The sequence below is a fragment of the Odocoileus virginianus genome, chromosome 3 (genome assembly GCF_023699985.2).
Source record: "Odocoileus virginianus isolate 20LAN1187 ecotype Illinois chromosome 3, Ovbor_1.2, whole genome shotgun sequence".
NCBI lineage: Eukaryota > Metazoa > Chordata > Mammalia > Artiodactyla > Cervidae > Odocoileus > Odocoileus virginianus.
The window spans coordinates 10,510,706-10,525,621 of record NC_069676.1 but is presented as its reverse complement, the minus strand read 5'-3'; the positions used below and the strand labels follow the sequence as shown (position 1 = coordinate 10,525,621).

The following is a 14,916-nucleotide window of genomic DNA, read 5'->3' as shown; positions in this document are numbered from 1 at the left end:
CACATGCTCAGCCCTTCTGTTCAGGGCTCTGTCCCTGGCCACACACTCTAGAGCACACCCTCTTTACACCTATGTTCTGGAGAGCTGGAGGGGTTTGAATCTGGGCTGTCTCTTACCAATAACAGGGGTGATCATTAAACTGCCACTTACTCACAAAACTCATCTTTGTCTATTACCAAGGTGATAAAATCTAAAAGAGAGACTCTTCCTAAGGGTTTCAGGGGTAAACATCTGGAATACATTCAGAGTTTAATGAACAATAGCTAACATTAGTATCTTGTGGCAGAGCTAAAGATGTTACATCTTCCTGCAACAACAGATTTGAAGATTTGAGGATTATCTACAGAGAGAAATCTCAGACTTAACTTCTAAACATGAACACACAAACACAACGACCAAATCAAAACAAAGGCAACACAGGGACTTCCCTGATGGTCCGGTGGCTGAGACTCCGAGCTTCCACTTCAGGGGACATGGGTTTGACCCCTGGTTAGGAAACTAACATCCTGCAAGTGGCCAAAAATTAAGAAAACAAAACAAAGGCAACACGGAAGGTGCAGGATGATTTTTATGGTGCACGGTTTGTGTAACTTTTTTGAAAACATGCAAAAGGAAACCATGTCCTGTTAGAGTAACATGTAAATAGCAAAAGTTTAAAAGCACAAGAGAATGATAAATACCAAATTCAGGAGGGGGCAACCTTAGTGGGGTGGGGGGCACAAACAAGGACAGCTCATTAAGGTCTTCAAAACATTAGTCACAGAGATCTAAGAAGTGAAAGATCCAGTGCAAATATCTGTTCAGATTCAAAAGAACTAGGGGTGGATTCTTGGGTGTTTATTATGCTTTGTATTATGTTTCATCCTCACTAACTTTTACTTTTACATGGCTTCTACTTTCCCCTCCGTTTCTGTATTTATCTGTTCATCCACAGATAACACACAGTGTCAGCTCTTAAAGGCAGGGACCTAAAACAACTTTGCCTGCTGCTGGCACTTAAAGAGATGCACCTTTATTGAATGAAGAAATATTTTTCTCTATGACTGTATTATTTACTTTGAAATAAAAGATTTGAGTGAGGAGCCCTTGTAAGATTGGTAACCCCAGGCCCTGAGACCAAAAGAACCCAGCTGACTGCTAACTGCACTGGGCATAAAAGTGACCTCACGGTTACATAAGAAACCGTCCATGTTTCTAAAAGTGCACTGCACTGGGGTGGGTGGCAAGATCGCTGGGACTTCCTGGCCTAGTGGCACATAGAATCTTAGTTCCCCAATTAGGGATCTAACCTGCACCCCCTCCACTGGAAGCTTGGTGTTAACCACTAGATCACCAGGGAAGTCCTAGGATTTGCTTTGAAATATTTCCACATAAAACAGGTGTGCTCACTAGTCGGTGTGAGTGGTAAGCTCATGGAACTTTTATCCTGTTCACTCATGTTTCTATTCTGGGCTCATATGAAATCCTTATGAGATTTTTTTTTTTTATAAGAGTAGCTTTTTAGGGGGAGGACAAAGGGATGAATTCGTGGGACACAGGGGACTTTTTAAGAAATTTATGAAACATTAGGATATCATAATACAGGGCATCATGCGTTTGTGCTCAGTCACTATCGTGTCTGACTCTGTGACCCTTTGGACTGTAGCCCGCAAGGCTCCTCTGCAGATTTCTCCAGGCAAGAATACTGGAGTGGGTTGCCATTTCCTCCTCCAGGAGATCTCCCCGACCCAGGGATCAAACCTGCATTCCTGCATTGGCAAGAGAATGGATTCTTTAGCAATGAGCCACCAGGGAAGCCCATGTCATCATACATTTATCCAAACCCATATACAACATGGGGAGTCAACCGAAATGTAAACTATGGGCTGTGGGTGATTACAATGCATCAAAGCAGGGGGTTATGAGAAATCTCTGTACCTGTCACTCAATTTTGCTATGAACCTAAAACGAATCTGTTCTTTAACAACAACAGAAAGCAGTTTTAAAGGCTCAGCTTGGGATGTCCCCGGTGGTCTAGTGGTTAAGAACCTGCTTTCCAATGCAGGGGACCTAGGTTCAATCCCTGGTCAGGGATCCTACATGCCATGGGGCAACCAAACCCTCAGGTCACAACAAAGACCCAGCACAGCCAAAAGTAAATAAATAAGGCTATCCACCCAATCCCAGCAATGCCTGACTCCCAGTTGGTGGTAATCCTGGCTCCCAGGGCCCCACCACCACCCTGGCCTCCCCTTCCACAGGGGTAGGGGGTTCTGTGCCCTTCACTTAGAAGAGATCTGGCACCAGGAAGTGAATCGGTGAATGCTTGATGGAGCCAGTCTTCTCTGGTGGGTATCTGGCTCAGGCTGGCCAGGAGATCCCCAGGATCCAAGACCTCCAACCCATCATGTCTTATACCCGGGGCTCCAGCACCTTCCACCCCTAAGGAAAGGCACCAGATGAGGGCACATGCCCACTTTATTAGCCAACAGCTGGCCTGCACAGCTCCCCAAGGCCCACCCTCACAGGTGGACAACAGAATGAACCTGCTACCTGCTCCCTTGGGGCTGATCGGGATGAGGAGATACCAGGGGCAGGGGGATGGGCCTCACAGAGGCCTCGTAAATACAAGGGGGTCACTGGCAGGGATGCAAGAGGGGGCAGCAGGGTCTTGGGGAAGGTGGCCTATGGGGGGCGGCTCATGTCACGCGGCCTCTTGTGTCGAAGGGGGCCCCCGTTCGGCGTCCAGGCGGCACAGGGGACTGTCGTACACCATCTGAAGGTTCACCTTGTGGCCCACCAGCTCCCGGATATTGTTGATGCCATATTTGATCATCGTCGGGCTTGGGGGGGCAGGGGTGGGGACATGGTTTAACACAAGGTCAGGTCATGCCCTCTTCTGATCAGAACCTCTCTTGCCACCTTCCCTGGAGTAAAAGCCCCAGCTCTCCCTGGGGCTCAAAAGGCCCCACACCATCTACCTTGTCACCTCCCTCACCCCTATCTCTTCCCACTCTCCCCCTTCACTCACTGCCTCCTCCCACCAGTCACATTGGCCTCCTCAATGTTCTCCATACATAGCAGGCCTGCTCCAGCCTCAGGGCCTTTGCACTGGGTATTCCCTCTGCCTGGACCACCCTTCCCCAGATATCTTCACAGCTTACCAATTCAGCCACCTCCATGCGTTGCTCAGATGTCACCTCCTCCAAGAGGCCTTCCCTGACATCTCCTTAGGTCTCCCTGCTGTGTTTCTGCTCTAACATAACTTCTGATATTGTGGTTGTTTGGTCACTCAAATCATGCTCAACCCTTTTGTGACCCCATGGACTGTAGCCCGCCAGGCTCCTCTGCCCATGAGATTTCCCAGGCAAGAATACTGCAGTGGGTTGCCATTTCCTTCTCCAGGGGATTGTCTCGACCCAGGGATTGAATCTGAGTCTCCCACGTCTCTTGCATTGGCAGGTGGATTCTTTACCACTGAGCCACCAGGGAAGCCCCATGACACTGCTTTTGGACATACTCTAAGCTTTATTTGTCGAATTTACTTATTTATCTTATCAATTCTCATCCTCCTTGGTCCACTAGCATCCCAGCTTCATAGAGGCAGAGATGTGTGTTGTAATCACAGCACAGAATGGGCATACAGCAGGTGCTCACTAAGGATTTCTCAAATGAATGAATCAATGGAGGGAGCTGCAAGTCTACAGGACCCCATGCCTGACAAGTCACCTAAGTGAGGCAGCCAACACCCTAAGTGGCTTGGGTACTCACCGCTCCAAGGAGAGACCCCAGGCAATGACTGACACATTCTCAGGGAGCCCCATGGGGAGCAGCATCTCAGGGCGGAAGATCCCAGAGTTTCCAACCTCCACCCACTTCTTCAGACCTATGGAGGCAGGAACACAATGGGGCGGCTCGTGTGGGTGATACTGGGCATGCCAATGAGTTCAGGAGGTGGGGTCCTCAGGAACAGGGACCTGGGCTGAGCTGTGGGCAACCTGAGACCTCCCTCCCTGCCCCAGTACTGGGTTCCAGCCTGACCTTGGTGGTAACTGAATACTTCCATGCTTGGTTCGGTGTAGGGGTTGTAGGCCGGCTTAAAACGCAGCTGGGTGATACCTGGGTGGGGAGGCAGGCAAACAGAGTTGGGAGGAGAATCGGGCTGATGACCAAGGCATCTTCCTGTTACCCACCAACACCGCCCACTCTGGCCCGCCTGCTCACCCAGCTTGGTGAAGAACTCCCGCAGGACACCCATGAGGTGGCCCAGCGTGAGGCCGTGGTCGGCCACGACGCCCTCAATCTGGTGGAACTCGGCCAGGTGAGTGGCATCCAGGGTCTCATTCCGGAACACTCGATCGATGGAGAAGTATTTGGCTGGAGTGAAGGGCTTCTGGGGGTGACAGGCAGGCCAGGCCCAGGCATGGGTGAGGAGGTCGGTATGACAGCCCAGCCCCTCCCTCCAATGCTGCCAGAGCCCGGCCACACCTTCTGGGCCAGGCGGTAGAGGGCGCGGGCGCTGGCTGCTGTGGTGTGTGTGCGCAGCAGGTTTTTCCGAGCCTCGTCCAGTTTCCAGTTGTATTTGTACCTTCAGGGGGACATGCAAGGAAGTCCATGATGCAGCTCTTGGTCCCCAGCCTCTTCCCCACCCCAAAGTCCTGGTCCTCCCTTACCCCTGTGAGCCATAGCCGCCCTGAGAGTGGGTCCGCTTCACCCGGTGGACATAGTCCATTGGGAGTTGCTGGGCCTGGGCTGGATCTGGGCAGGACAGAGCAACATCTGGTCAGTCAAGGAGCATTTCTTTGGACGTCCTTGGCGGTCCAGTGGTTAAGATTCCAAGCTCCCAGTGCATGGGGAGCCTGGGTTCGATCCCTGGTCAGGGAACTAAATCCCACCTGCCATAACTAAAAATCCTACATGCTGCAGTTAAGACCTAGCGCAGCCAAAGAAATAAATAATGAACATTACTCAAATAGCCACCACAAGGAAAACAGACAGTGACTTAGGCAGCTCCCTCGATAGCCCTCTGTAACTGCCGGAGGGCACCTGGGAACACCTGAGGCAGTCACTCATACCCCTCCTCTGCCAGAACCTTCCCTGGTCCTGCTGCCTCCCCCCCTTTTTTTTCTGGCTATGCTATAGGGCTTCCAGGACTTAGTTCTCCAACTCGGGTATTGAACCCATGCCCACGGCAGTGAAAGCATGGAGGGTGAACCATTGAACCACCAGAGAATTCCCTCTTCCCACTCCTAACTGATCACTTCCTCCAGCCACAGGGCTTCCCTGCCGATCTATAAGCACACCAGGCATGTGCCAGCCTCAAGGCCTTTGTACTGGCCATTCCCTTTGTCTGGAATCTTCCTTCCCCAAATGTAGCTCCCTCTCTCACCTCCTTCTATCTTTGCGTAAGCAGCCTTTTTAAAAACATTTTTGGTCATGCTGTACAGCATGTGAGATCTTAGTTCCTCTACCAGGGACTGAACTCAAGCCCCCTGCATAGTGTACAAAGTCTTAACCAACAGACTTCCAAAGAAGTCCAAGTCCTAGCAGCTTTTATTTTAAAATGACCGTGTACGGAGAAGGAAATGGCAACCCACTCCAGTATTCTTGCCTGGAGAATCCCATGGACGGAGGAGCCTGGTGGGCTACAGTCCACGGGGTCGCAAAGAGTCGGATATGACTGAGCGACTTCACTTTCACTTTCAACCCTCAGCTGAGACTTTCAGCTCTTGTGTTTGCTATTGATTGTTTTCTTGAGTTCTCAAAGACCTGTGACCATAATTTTTTTAAGTTGCCTGTTTTCTAATTGCATCACTTTACACACTGTTGTCTAATAATACGTGGTATTTAGAATGCCTTCTTAATTATTTTGAGCAGCCATTGCCTGTATTTTCTTAGCACCTCCTTGGTTTTCTTATGTGAACTCATCTGACAGGGAAATGCAGCTTTTTTGTTTGCCCTCTCTGCATACTGGACCATCTGAGTCAGTGTTCTAACTAATCCCTGATGGTCTCTGAGCTACTGTTCTACCAGACTCAGTAGTTATGTGCTTCAGGAATTTTTCAGTAGAATTGGTCCTATTAGGAGACTCTTGGTGTCACCTTTGTTATCTTAAAAGCTGGTCCCTTCGCTGAGGCTCTTAATTTTTTGAAAACTTGATTCTATTTCAGCTGAAAATTGGCAAAGCTATTTAAAAAATTGATGGAAGCCATTTAAGAAATTGAAAAGTAATCGCAAACAACATTGGGTAGTTGTGACTTTCAGTTCTGTATCAGTTGAATTTTTGTGCTCTTTTCCCTGTGTACGTGGTGGTTCTATTTTTCTCCAATAAAACTTTTTATTTAATAAATAAATAAATAAATAAAATAAAATGACCGTGTACAACCCCCAACACAATGTCAGTTCCCCCATCTCATTTACTGCCATCTTGCATCATCATGTTTACAGCTTGTTGTTTAGTCACTAAATCACGTCTGATTCTTTTCTTGACCCCATATGCTGTCCATGGGATCTTCCAGGCAAGAATACTGTAGTAGGTTGCCGTTTCCTTACTCAGGATTTAAGGCACATCTTGCCCAACGAGGACAAGAGGGTCTCAGGGCAAGGACTTTTGTCTCATTTGTGGCTGTGATCCAGATGTTTAACAGAAAAGTCAATGCACAGGAGCTCAATGAACCTATGCCACATGAATATGCCAGTTCTTACAATTTCCTTCCTGAAATACAATTTTACTGTGCCCAAAAAGCCACACATCCATTCCCAGCTCCACCTCTTACAAGCTATGACCCTGGGCAAGTGATGTCTCCTCTCTGGGCCCGTTTCCTCATCTGCAAAAGGGGGCTGACAATCTACTTCCTGTAGTTGGTAGGAAGATTAGGAGAGTGGCAGCCCAGTAAGTTTTGTTGTGAATACTTTTTCTGGCTGTTGCAACTTCCCTAACCAGGGATCAAACCCACACCCCCTGCGGTGAAAGTCTGGAAACTTTAATCACTGGACCATTATGGATGCCCTCGGTAAGTTCTGGATGCCGTGACGATGACAATTAACATTTTGCTCCTGGCCAGATAACAGGCACACAACAGCCTTGTCTGCCCTCCTGGTGGTGGGGAGACAATGACTATTTTAGAAAGTCATGTAACTTCAGAGAGCACTGACAACTGTGGAAGAAAGAAATGGGAATCAAAGTTGAAGACTAGCAGTGAGGAGCTTTTTAGAGCTTGGCTGGAGAGGGGAACTTCCCTGATGGTCCAGTAGTTAGAACTCCATGCTCCTAACGTAGGAGGCCCGGGTTCGATCCCTGGTCAGGGAATTATATCCTGCATGCCACAATGAAGATCCCATGTGCTGCAACTAAGACCTGATGCAGGGATTTCCCAGGTGGTCCAGTGGCTAAGACTTTGTGCTTCCAACGCAGGGGGCCTGGGTTCAATCCCCGGTCAGGGAACTAGATCCAACATGCTGCAAAAAGACTGAAGATCCCACGTGTCACAACTAAGACCCAGCACAGCCAAATAAGTAATTAAAAAAAAAAAAAAAAGAGCCGGTGCAGCCAAAAAAAAAAGAACCCGGGGGGACAAGAGCATGTTGGCAGGGGCCCCTCTAAGGTGACATGTGAGCAGAGATTTGATACCAGAGGCGGCCATGAAGACCTGGGAGAAGACAGTTCTCGGCAAAAAGCACTTAGGACAAAGGCCCTGCGGTGAGAGGAGGGGAGGTGGTGGAAGATCACAGAAGTTGACAACAGTAGCTTACACAGGCTTTGCTGGCCACCCTGAGGAGGATGGAGTTTATCCTGTAAGATGGTATGCTGCCCAGAAAGGCTCTGCCCAGGCCCAGGCCCTCAAGTAGCACGGGGCAGCAGGGCCCACCCACCTCGCAGGAAGAAGGTGTCATGCTGGTCACGTGCTGGGTGCTGCTGGGGCTGAAACAGTGCATCGAAGTTCCAGAAGGAGCTCTCAATGTAATTGTCAGTCGGCATCTCGGTGAACCTGGTGGGAGACAGGGTCTGACTGCCCTGCCTGTGCCCCAGGCCTGGGCTGGCCCCGCCCCCGGGCCAGTGCTCACCCCATCTCCAGGAAGATCTGCCGGAACTGGGAGCGGACCTTGAGCAGCGGGTGCAGGTGGCCGCTGTCGGGGAGGACGCCGTGGGCCGAGAAATTGTAGGGCTTGAAGGGCCGGTCCCGCCAGGAGCCGCTATGGGGGGCACAGTGCAGGGTACGTGGGCATGGTGGGGGCTGCCTACCACCCTCCCCCAACCAGTACCCAACCCTGGGGCTGCCCCCTACCTGGAGATCATCTCTGGGCTCAGCTCTGTTTCCTGCTTAGAGATGCTGGTGCTGAAGGCACTACCTTTGCTCACCCAGTAGGTCTTCAGGGTCCTGAGGTCGGGGGACATTGCTGTTACCTCCTTCAGGTCGTTTCCCTTTACCCCCCCATCTAATGCTGACCCCCGTATCACCCACCAAGTAACTCTGCTGCATTTTCTTCCTGACACCTACTGTCTCCTGAAACACCTATTTGGCCCCACCTACATCCCTATGTTCATGCACATCCTCATTCAACAAACATTTATTGAGAACCTACTGTGTGCCAGGGCCCATTCAAGGCACTAACCACAGTACTATGAGTGATAATAATAGATCAAATTTACCTATTTATTAGTTTTTTGGCTGTACCGTGTGGCATGGGGGATCTTAGTTCCCTGACCGGGGATTGAATTCATGCCCCCTACAGTGGAAGCATGGATTCTTAAGCAAAGACCACCAGGGAAGCTGAAGTCACTCAGTCATGTCTGACTCTTTGCAACCCCATGGACTGTAGCCTACCAGGCTCCTCCATCCATGGGATTTTCCACCAAGAGTACTGGAGTGGGTTGCCATTTCCTTCTCCAGAGGATCTTCCCAACCCTGGGATTGAACCCAGGTCTCCCACACCGCAGGCGGATTCTTTACCAGCTGAACCACCAGGGAAGCCCTTTTTAAAAATGAAAAATTAAAAGAAAAACTTTTTTGCCTTGCCACATGTTATCGGAATCTTGGTTCCCTGACCAGGGATCGAACCCATGCCTCCTGCACTGGATGCTTGGGACTCTTAAGCACTGCCATGGCCAAGGAAGTCCCCCCATAGGTAAAGTTGAGAGAGCTTATTCTACACTAGGCTCTGTTCTATAGTCACCCCATAACCATGTGTGAAAAGGGGCCGTTTCACATATGCGTAAACAGAAGCCTGGAAAGATCAGGTGAGTGGGTCAAGGTCACAGAGTTAACGTATGGCAGAGCTGGGAGGTGAACTGGGCAGCCCTACTCTAGTCTGCGTTCCTGTAACTGCTGTATCTGCTACATCTGCTCAAGGAGACGTCGGCCCTGTGACGGCAGAGCCCCCAGCCCGTACAAGTCCAGACAGTGCTGGCACCTCCCTGGCCATCCAGTGGTTACGACTCCACTCTTCCAGTGCAGCGGGCATGGCTCTGGTTCCTGGTCGGGGAACTGAGATCCCACATGCTGTGCGGCACAGCCAAAAACCAGTAAATAAACAAATACTTAAATTCCAGGCAGTGCTTAGGACTGTAGAGCAAGGAAACAGGGAGGACAAAAGGGCTGGAGGTCCGGAGTGTGGGGCTTTTATGGAAGTCGGAGGGAGGAAAGCGGGTCACGGTGGTGGTCTGTCTAAGCTGACACGAGAACAGAGATGTGATGTCAGAACTTGCCTTGAAGAACAGTGAGAGGATCTTTCTGGGCAGAAGCACACATAAAGGCCCTGTCGGGGCACGTGTGGCAAGTGCACTTGACAACCTCAGGGTCAAGGGGGGTGGGAGGAGCCTGATAGCACACCGGCCCAGTACGGGCAGAACGCTTCCCTGTCCCCTCCGCCACTCCAGGGCCAGGTAGGTGACCCAGGTGTGAGCCTGAGGTGGCACCCACTCACACTTCAGTCAGCAGCTTCCGCTTCCGGAGCTCACTCCGCTCCTTTTCTCCCAGCTTCTCAGCCTGCCCACCCCGGACCAGCTGGAGCCGGCGCTGCACCTCATCCTCCACGCTGTCCACCTGCCACAGGGATTGGTGTGAGAGACCCTGAGGGCCAGGGGCCCGCCTGCCCAACCAGCTAGCCCACCGCCCTCCAGCAGGGACTCACCACTCGGAACACGCGGGGCCCATCAGCAGCACTCTTGTCCACCCGGATCCACTTGTTGGACATGGCCTTGCTGAAGCCCACCTTGCCACTGGGCAGTCGCTGGGGGAACAAGGCTGCAGTGAGGGGGGCACGGGCACAAGGGCTGCCGTCACCCCAACACATCTCCTGCGGCCCTGGCCCCCTCAGGCTCCTACCATGAGCTCGCTCTGGGGCAGGCCCTCTGGGGGGATGCTGCGAAACACCCGGGCCTCGTGGCTGCCCTCCTGGGCAATCTCCTCACCCTCAGCAGTCAGCTCCCAGCGCTTGCTGGAGCGCAGCTCAGTCTCGATGATCTGTAGAAAAATAGGGGGGCATGGCAGGGACAGGGCTCAGATCCAGGCACCCCCTTGCCACAGCACTGGGGGTGCACGGTCTCTGAAGCCAGCTTTGCATCCCAGCTGTACCACTCCTGAGCAAAGTGATCTGCCCTTGCTGAGTCTCGGTTGATCTTTTGTGACATAAGGATAATGACAAAGATGAGTCACACCTCCAAGAGCAGGGCAGAGTACTAAGGGTATTACCTGCCTGAGAAAAAACAAATTCCATCACTTAAATAAAAAGAATTTGAGGAACAAGGTCGTGAGGAAGCAGCTCGAGTTTTGCGGCTGCCATTTCTTCCGCCTTCGGTCTTGATCTTTTGTAGAGCTTCCAACAGCGCTATGTTGGGACAGAGCATCCGGAGGTTCACAACCTCTGTGGTTCGTTGGAGCCACTACGAGGAGGGTCCAGGGAAGAATATACCATTTTCAGTGGAAAACAAGTGGAGGTTACTAGCTATGATGACTTTGTTCTTTGGGTCTGGATTTGTTGTGCCTTTCTTTAGTGAGACACCAACTGCTTAAAAAGTAACCCATTAGACAGATAGGAAAAGGGACATACTAAGGGGTGCAGTCTCTCAAAAGGATCAAACCCTTGAACTCAGCATCCTAGATATGTTTGTAAATAAACTTATGGCATAAATCCCCCAAAAAAAGTACTTATTTATTCAACTGTGCTGGGTCTTAGTTGCAGCATGCAGCATTTTCATGCTGAATGTGTGTGTGCCAACTCTTTGTGACCCCATAGACAGTAGCCTGCCAGGCTCCTCTGTCCACGGGATTCTCCAGGCAAGAATACTGGAATGGGTTGCCATTTCCTCCTCCAGGGGATCTTCCCGACCCAGGGATCAAACCTGCCTCTCCTGTGTCTCCTGCATTGGCAGGTGGGTTCTTTACCACCAATACCACCTGGGAAGTCCCTCCTTGTGGTATGCGGCATCTTTTAGTTTCAGCATGTGGGATCTAGGTCCTTGATCAGGGATCAAACCCAGGTGCCCTAAATTGGGAGTGTGGAGTCTTAGCCACTGGACCACCACTTTTGAACCTTGGAAAGATTTTTAAAGCCTCAGGCGACATGATTTATGTGTTTGCATCTCAGCACTCAGATGTCAGAGAAAAACCCCAGGGATCCACATTACACACAGAAACCCTAGGCGCCCATGTCATTCTAACTTCTAGGCCTGCTTCTCACCTACTGTGTGACCTTGCTGAAAACTGCTTAACCTCCCTGAACAAAACTTCTTATACATGAGAAAAAGGTGTGGTAGGCTTTAGCTCAGAGAGTTGTTTTGAGGCATAACTAAACAGAAAAGATGCAGAGGACTTCCCTGGCAGTCCAATAGTTAAGAGTTCAAGCTCCCAGTGCAGGGGGCACAAGTTCAATCCCTAATCCAGGAACTAAGATCCTGCATGTCACCCAGTGGGGCCAAACAAACAAAAACAAAGAAAGGATGCAGAGCACTTAGTATGCAGCAAGTGCTGTATAAACCTAACTACTACTATATATTAATATCATCATCATTCTTACAATGAACCACATTAAATTGCCACTACTTAACCCTCTGTAGACTACACAAATGTCAGTTTCACATCAATCAAGGTACTGTCGTCCCACACACCACAGCTTCACTCCCTTTTTGCACTGATGACCTCAGGCTTTGCAGCCTGGGTGCCTAATTTCAAATTCAGGTTTGCCTGTTCCTTCTGGTGACACTGATTAAGGTTCTGATCAATGCTTAGAAGTTGTCCCATCTTCAACCTGGGAATAAATAAGTTACATCTTATGTATCGTCTTGTTTGTTTGTTCAGTCACTAAGTTGTGTCTGACTCTTTTGCGACCACATGGATTTAGCCCGCCAGGCTCCTCTGTCCATGGGATTTCCCAGGCAAGAATACTGGATGGGTTACTATTTCCATCTCCACATATCCCCTTACTCTTATGTAAATCTAAGGTTAGGTCAAAGATTGAATGAAAAATAGAGCTGAGGTCAGGGACTTCCCTGGTGGTCCAGTGGTTAAGAATCTGCCTTGCATTGGAGGGATCACAAATTCAATCCCTGAAATTCAATCCCTGGTCGGTTCTAAGATCCCATGTGTCTCAAAACAAGTAAGCTCAAGGGCTAGAGAGTCCGGAGGCCACAAGTAAAGATCCCACATGGAGCAACTAAGACACGACTCGGCCAAAAAAAAGCTGAGGCCAGAAAGGGCACATAATATGATTTTGATGAAAAAACAGTCCAGCTATGTTTTGAGTCCTAGCCTCATGGATCCAGGCTGCTGGGTGGCCCAGGGGTCCCATCAGCATCCTCTCCTTCTGGATCCATCACCCTTCATTTGTCCAAGTCAGAAGGCTGGGCTCTGGCTCTCCCTACCTTGCCATGAACCCAATTTCATTCCTTCACCTGAACCCCTTCTCCAGTCCAGCTACCTCCCTACAGACAGGGAACAGTCCCTCTAGTTTGGGGATATGCCAGTCTCTGCCCTTGTCCCCTTGCCTCCCGTCCTGCCCCTGCCAAGATGGATGTGAGCACGTCTGACTGGTTCCAGCTCCTGCCATGGCCCTCTAGAACCCCTGGTAAGATAGAGACCTAGAAGGCCTTGCAAAATCTGGCTCTTCTGTGTCTCTCACCACCTGTTCCTCCCTCCCACCCCACTGATCCCTAAAGTGCCATGGCTTTTGTATTCAGGGCAGAAACCGGATTCAGCTCTCATCTCCTTTGGGATGCTCTCCCTGATCCTCAAGACTGTGGATGTTAACTAACATCTCTGAATTTCCTGGACTTCCTCCATCACTCCGGTCACTTGAGTACATCCATCACACCGCAACCTGCGCGAAGGCAGCGATTGCGTCTTTCTCGTCCCCCATCCTCCTCCCGACTCCCTCAAAATTAATTAATGCCTCAATGGACATTTACCGCACGAGAGCGTCCAAGCGCCTGGGTCTTCACTTTTTCCTGACTCCCCGATTGGGCACTCTGGGCGGGACACGGATACAATCACCCCTAATCAGGGCTGAGAGAATCTGTTCTGGAGGCAGAGCCCTCCTGGCGAAGGAACTGCAGATGCAAAAGCGAGGAAGCCCAGCATCAGCCACCCGGCTCACCTCACCCAGCGCCTGCAGGCTCTTCACGGCGCCCACCACAGTCTGGTGCTCCACGCCCAGCTCGGTCGCCAGTTCCGCGCTGTCAAGGCCGCCATCGGCCGTCTCCAGCCGCCGCAGCAGCACCTCCGCCACCGGACCATCCGCCATGGTTGCTCCCAGTGCGCTCCGCGTGTCCCTGCCGGCGACCAGAACCACCGGAACCGGAATCGGCCCCTGGATTGGGAGGGTGAGGCGCGCTTGTGTCGCCATCTTGAGTGTGGCGGACAATGTTGCAGGGCTCGGAGTGCCGCCATTTTGAGCGTGTCAGAGGGGTTAGGGACCCCCTAGAGGTGTCTGGTTGACCAGAGAGGTCACATTAATGCCCTCAAAGGCAGACTCACAGCACCGTTTTAAACTTCACACAGCTCCACCTGCAGTGGGCTGTGTGACCTTGGACTTCTGTCTCTGGGCCTAAGACAGTCCGCCCTCAGAAGAATTCTTTCTCACCCCACAGGAGGGCTCTGGGTGGTGGACTCCAGACATAATCAAACTGCTGATGTAAACTACTTTCAAATTTTCAAAGGGAGACTGGGTAGGGACCAACCCTATAAAAATAGGGAGAAGAAAAGCTATTGTCAAAGTAGCTGCTAACTTGCATGGTCATTCTCCCCTGTGCCCAGGCCAGTGCTAAGCGCTTCAGGGGTCTTTATTTCACTTTCCTCCAAACTGTGTGCAGTACATACTGATATAATCTACATTTCACTGATGAAAACTGAAGCTGGGTGATATGCTTTGCGTAAAGGTTTTGCAAGGAATTGGTGGAGATAATGTCAGAAATCATAAACGCTCCAGAGCCTGCCCTCCCTCCCCCACACCCTTACTCTGAGATCAATGTCAGGGAAATCATTTGCAGTGCAGATCAGTGCTGTCCTATAGAAACACAATTCAAGATACTAGGAATTCTCTGGTGGTCCAGTGGTTAGGGGGTCTGACCCGGTGGCTCAGACAGTAAAGAATCTGTCTGCAATGCAGGAAATCTGGGTTCAATTGCTGGATCAGGAAGAGCCCCTGGAGAAGGAAATGGCAACCCACTCCAGTGTTCTTGCCTGGAGAATTCTATGGAGAGGAGCCTGGCCGGGTACAGGCCACATGTTCACAAAGAGTCAGGCCCTACTGAGGGACTAATGGTTTCACTTTCCAGTGGTTAAAACTCCACAATTCCACTGCAGAATTCATGGGTTTGATCTCTTGTTGGCATGCCTCGGGCCTGACCAAAACTAAGAAATGTAATTTGATACAAATATAATTTTACCCTTTCTAATTATCAATGTTTAAAACAAAAGGGGTCAGGACTTCCCTGGCAGTCTA

The 14,916-nt window shown here is 50.6% G+C and overlaps 1 protein-coding gene, 2 non-coding genes and 1 pseudogene across 3 annotated transcripts; 3 read left to right on the top strand and 1 right to left on the bottom strand.

Annotated features, from left to right (window-relative positions):
• Window positions 1-2,439: 2,439 nt before the first annotated feature.
• On the bottom strand, window positions 2,440-13,748 carry FARSA (phenylalanyl-tRNA synthetase subunit alpha). The gene is made up of 13 exons (XM_020887093.2): window positions 13,570-13,748; window positions 10,305-10,442; window positions 10,111-10,209; window positions 9,904-10,022; window positions 8,265-8,357; window positions 8,044-8,172; window positions 7,852-7,967; window positions 4,653-4,737; window positions 4,468-4,567; window positions 4,204-4,372; window positions 4,021-4,098; window positions 3,751-3,865; window positions 2,440-2,822 (listed from the first exon to the last, which is right to left on the bottom strand). The coding sequence occupies exons 1-13, from the start codon at window positions 13,714-13,716 to the stop codon at window positions 2,684-2,686; spliced, it is 1,527 nt and encodes a 508-aa protein (XP_020742752.1). The 5' UTR covers window positions 13,717-13,748; the 3' UTR covers window positions 2,440-2,683.
• TRNAR-CCU (transfer RNA arginine (anticodon CCU)) lies at window positions 7,216-7,288 on the top strand. Its single transcript has one exon. It is a non-coding gene; the product is annotated as a tRNA-Arg (tRNA).
• Window positions 7,351-7,423, top strand: TRNAG-UCC (transfer RNA glycine (anticodon UCC)). Its single transcript has one exon. It is a non-coding gene; the product is annotated as a tRNA-Gly (tRNA).
• LOC110133299 (cytochrome c oxidase subunit 7C, mitochondrial pseudogene) lies at window positions 10,781-10,998 on the top strand (annotated as a pseudogene).
• Window positions 13,749-14,916: the final 1,168 nt, after the last annotated feature.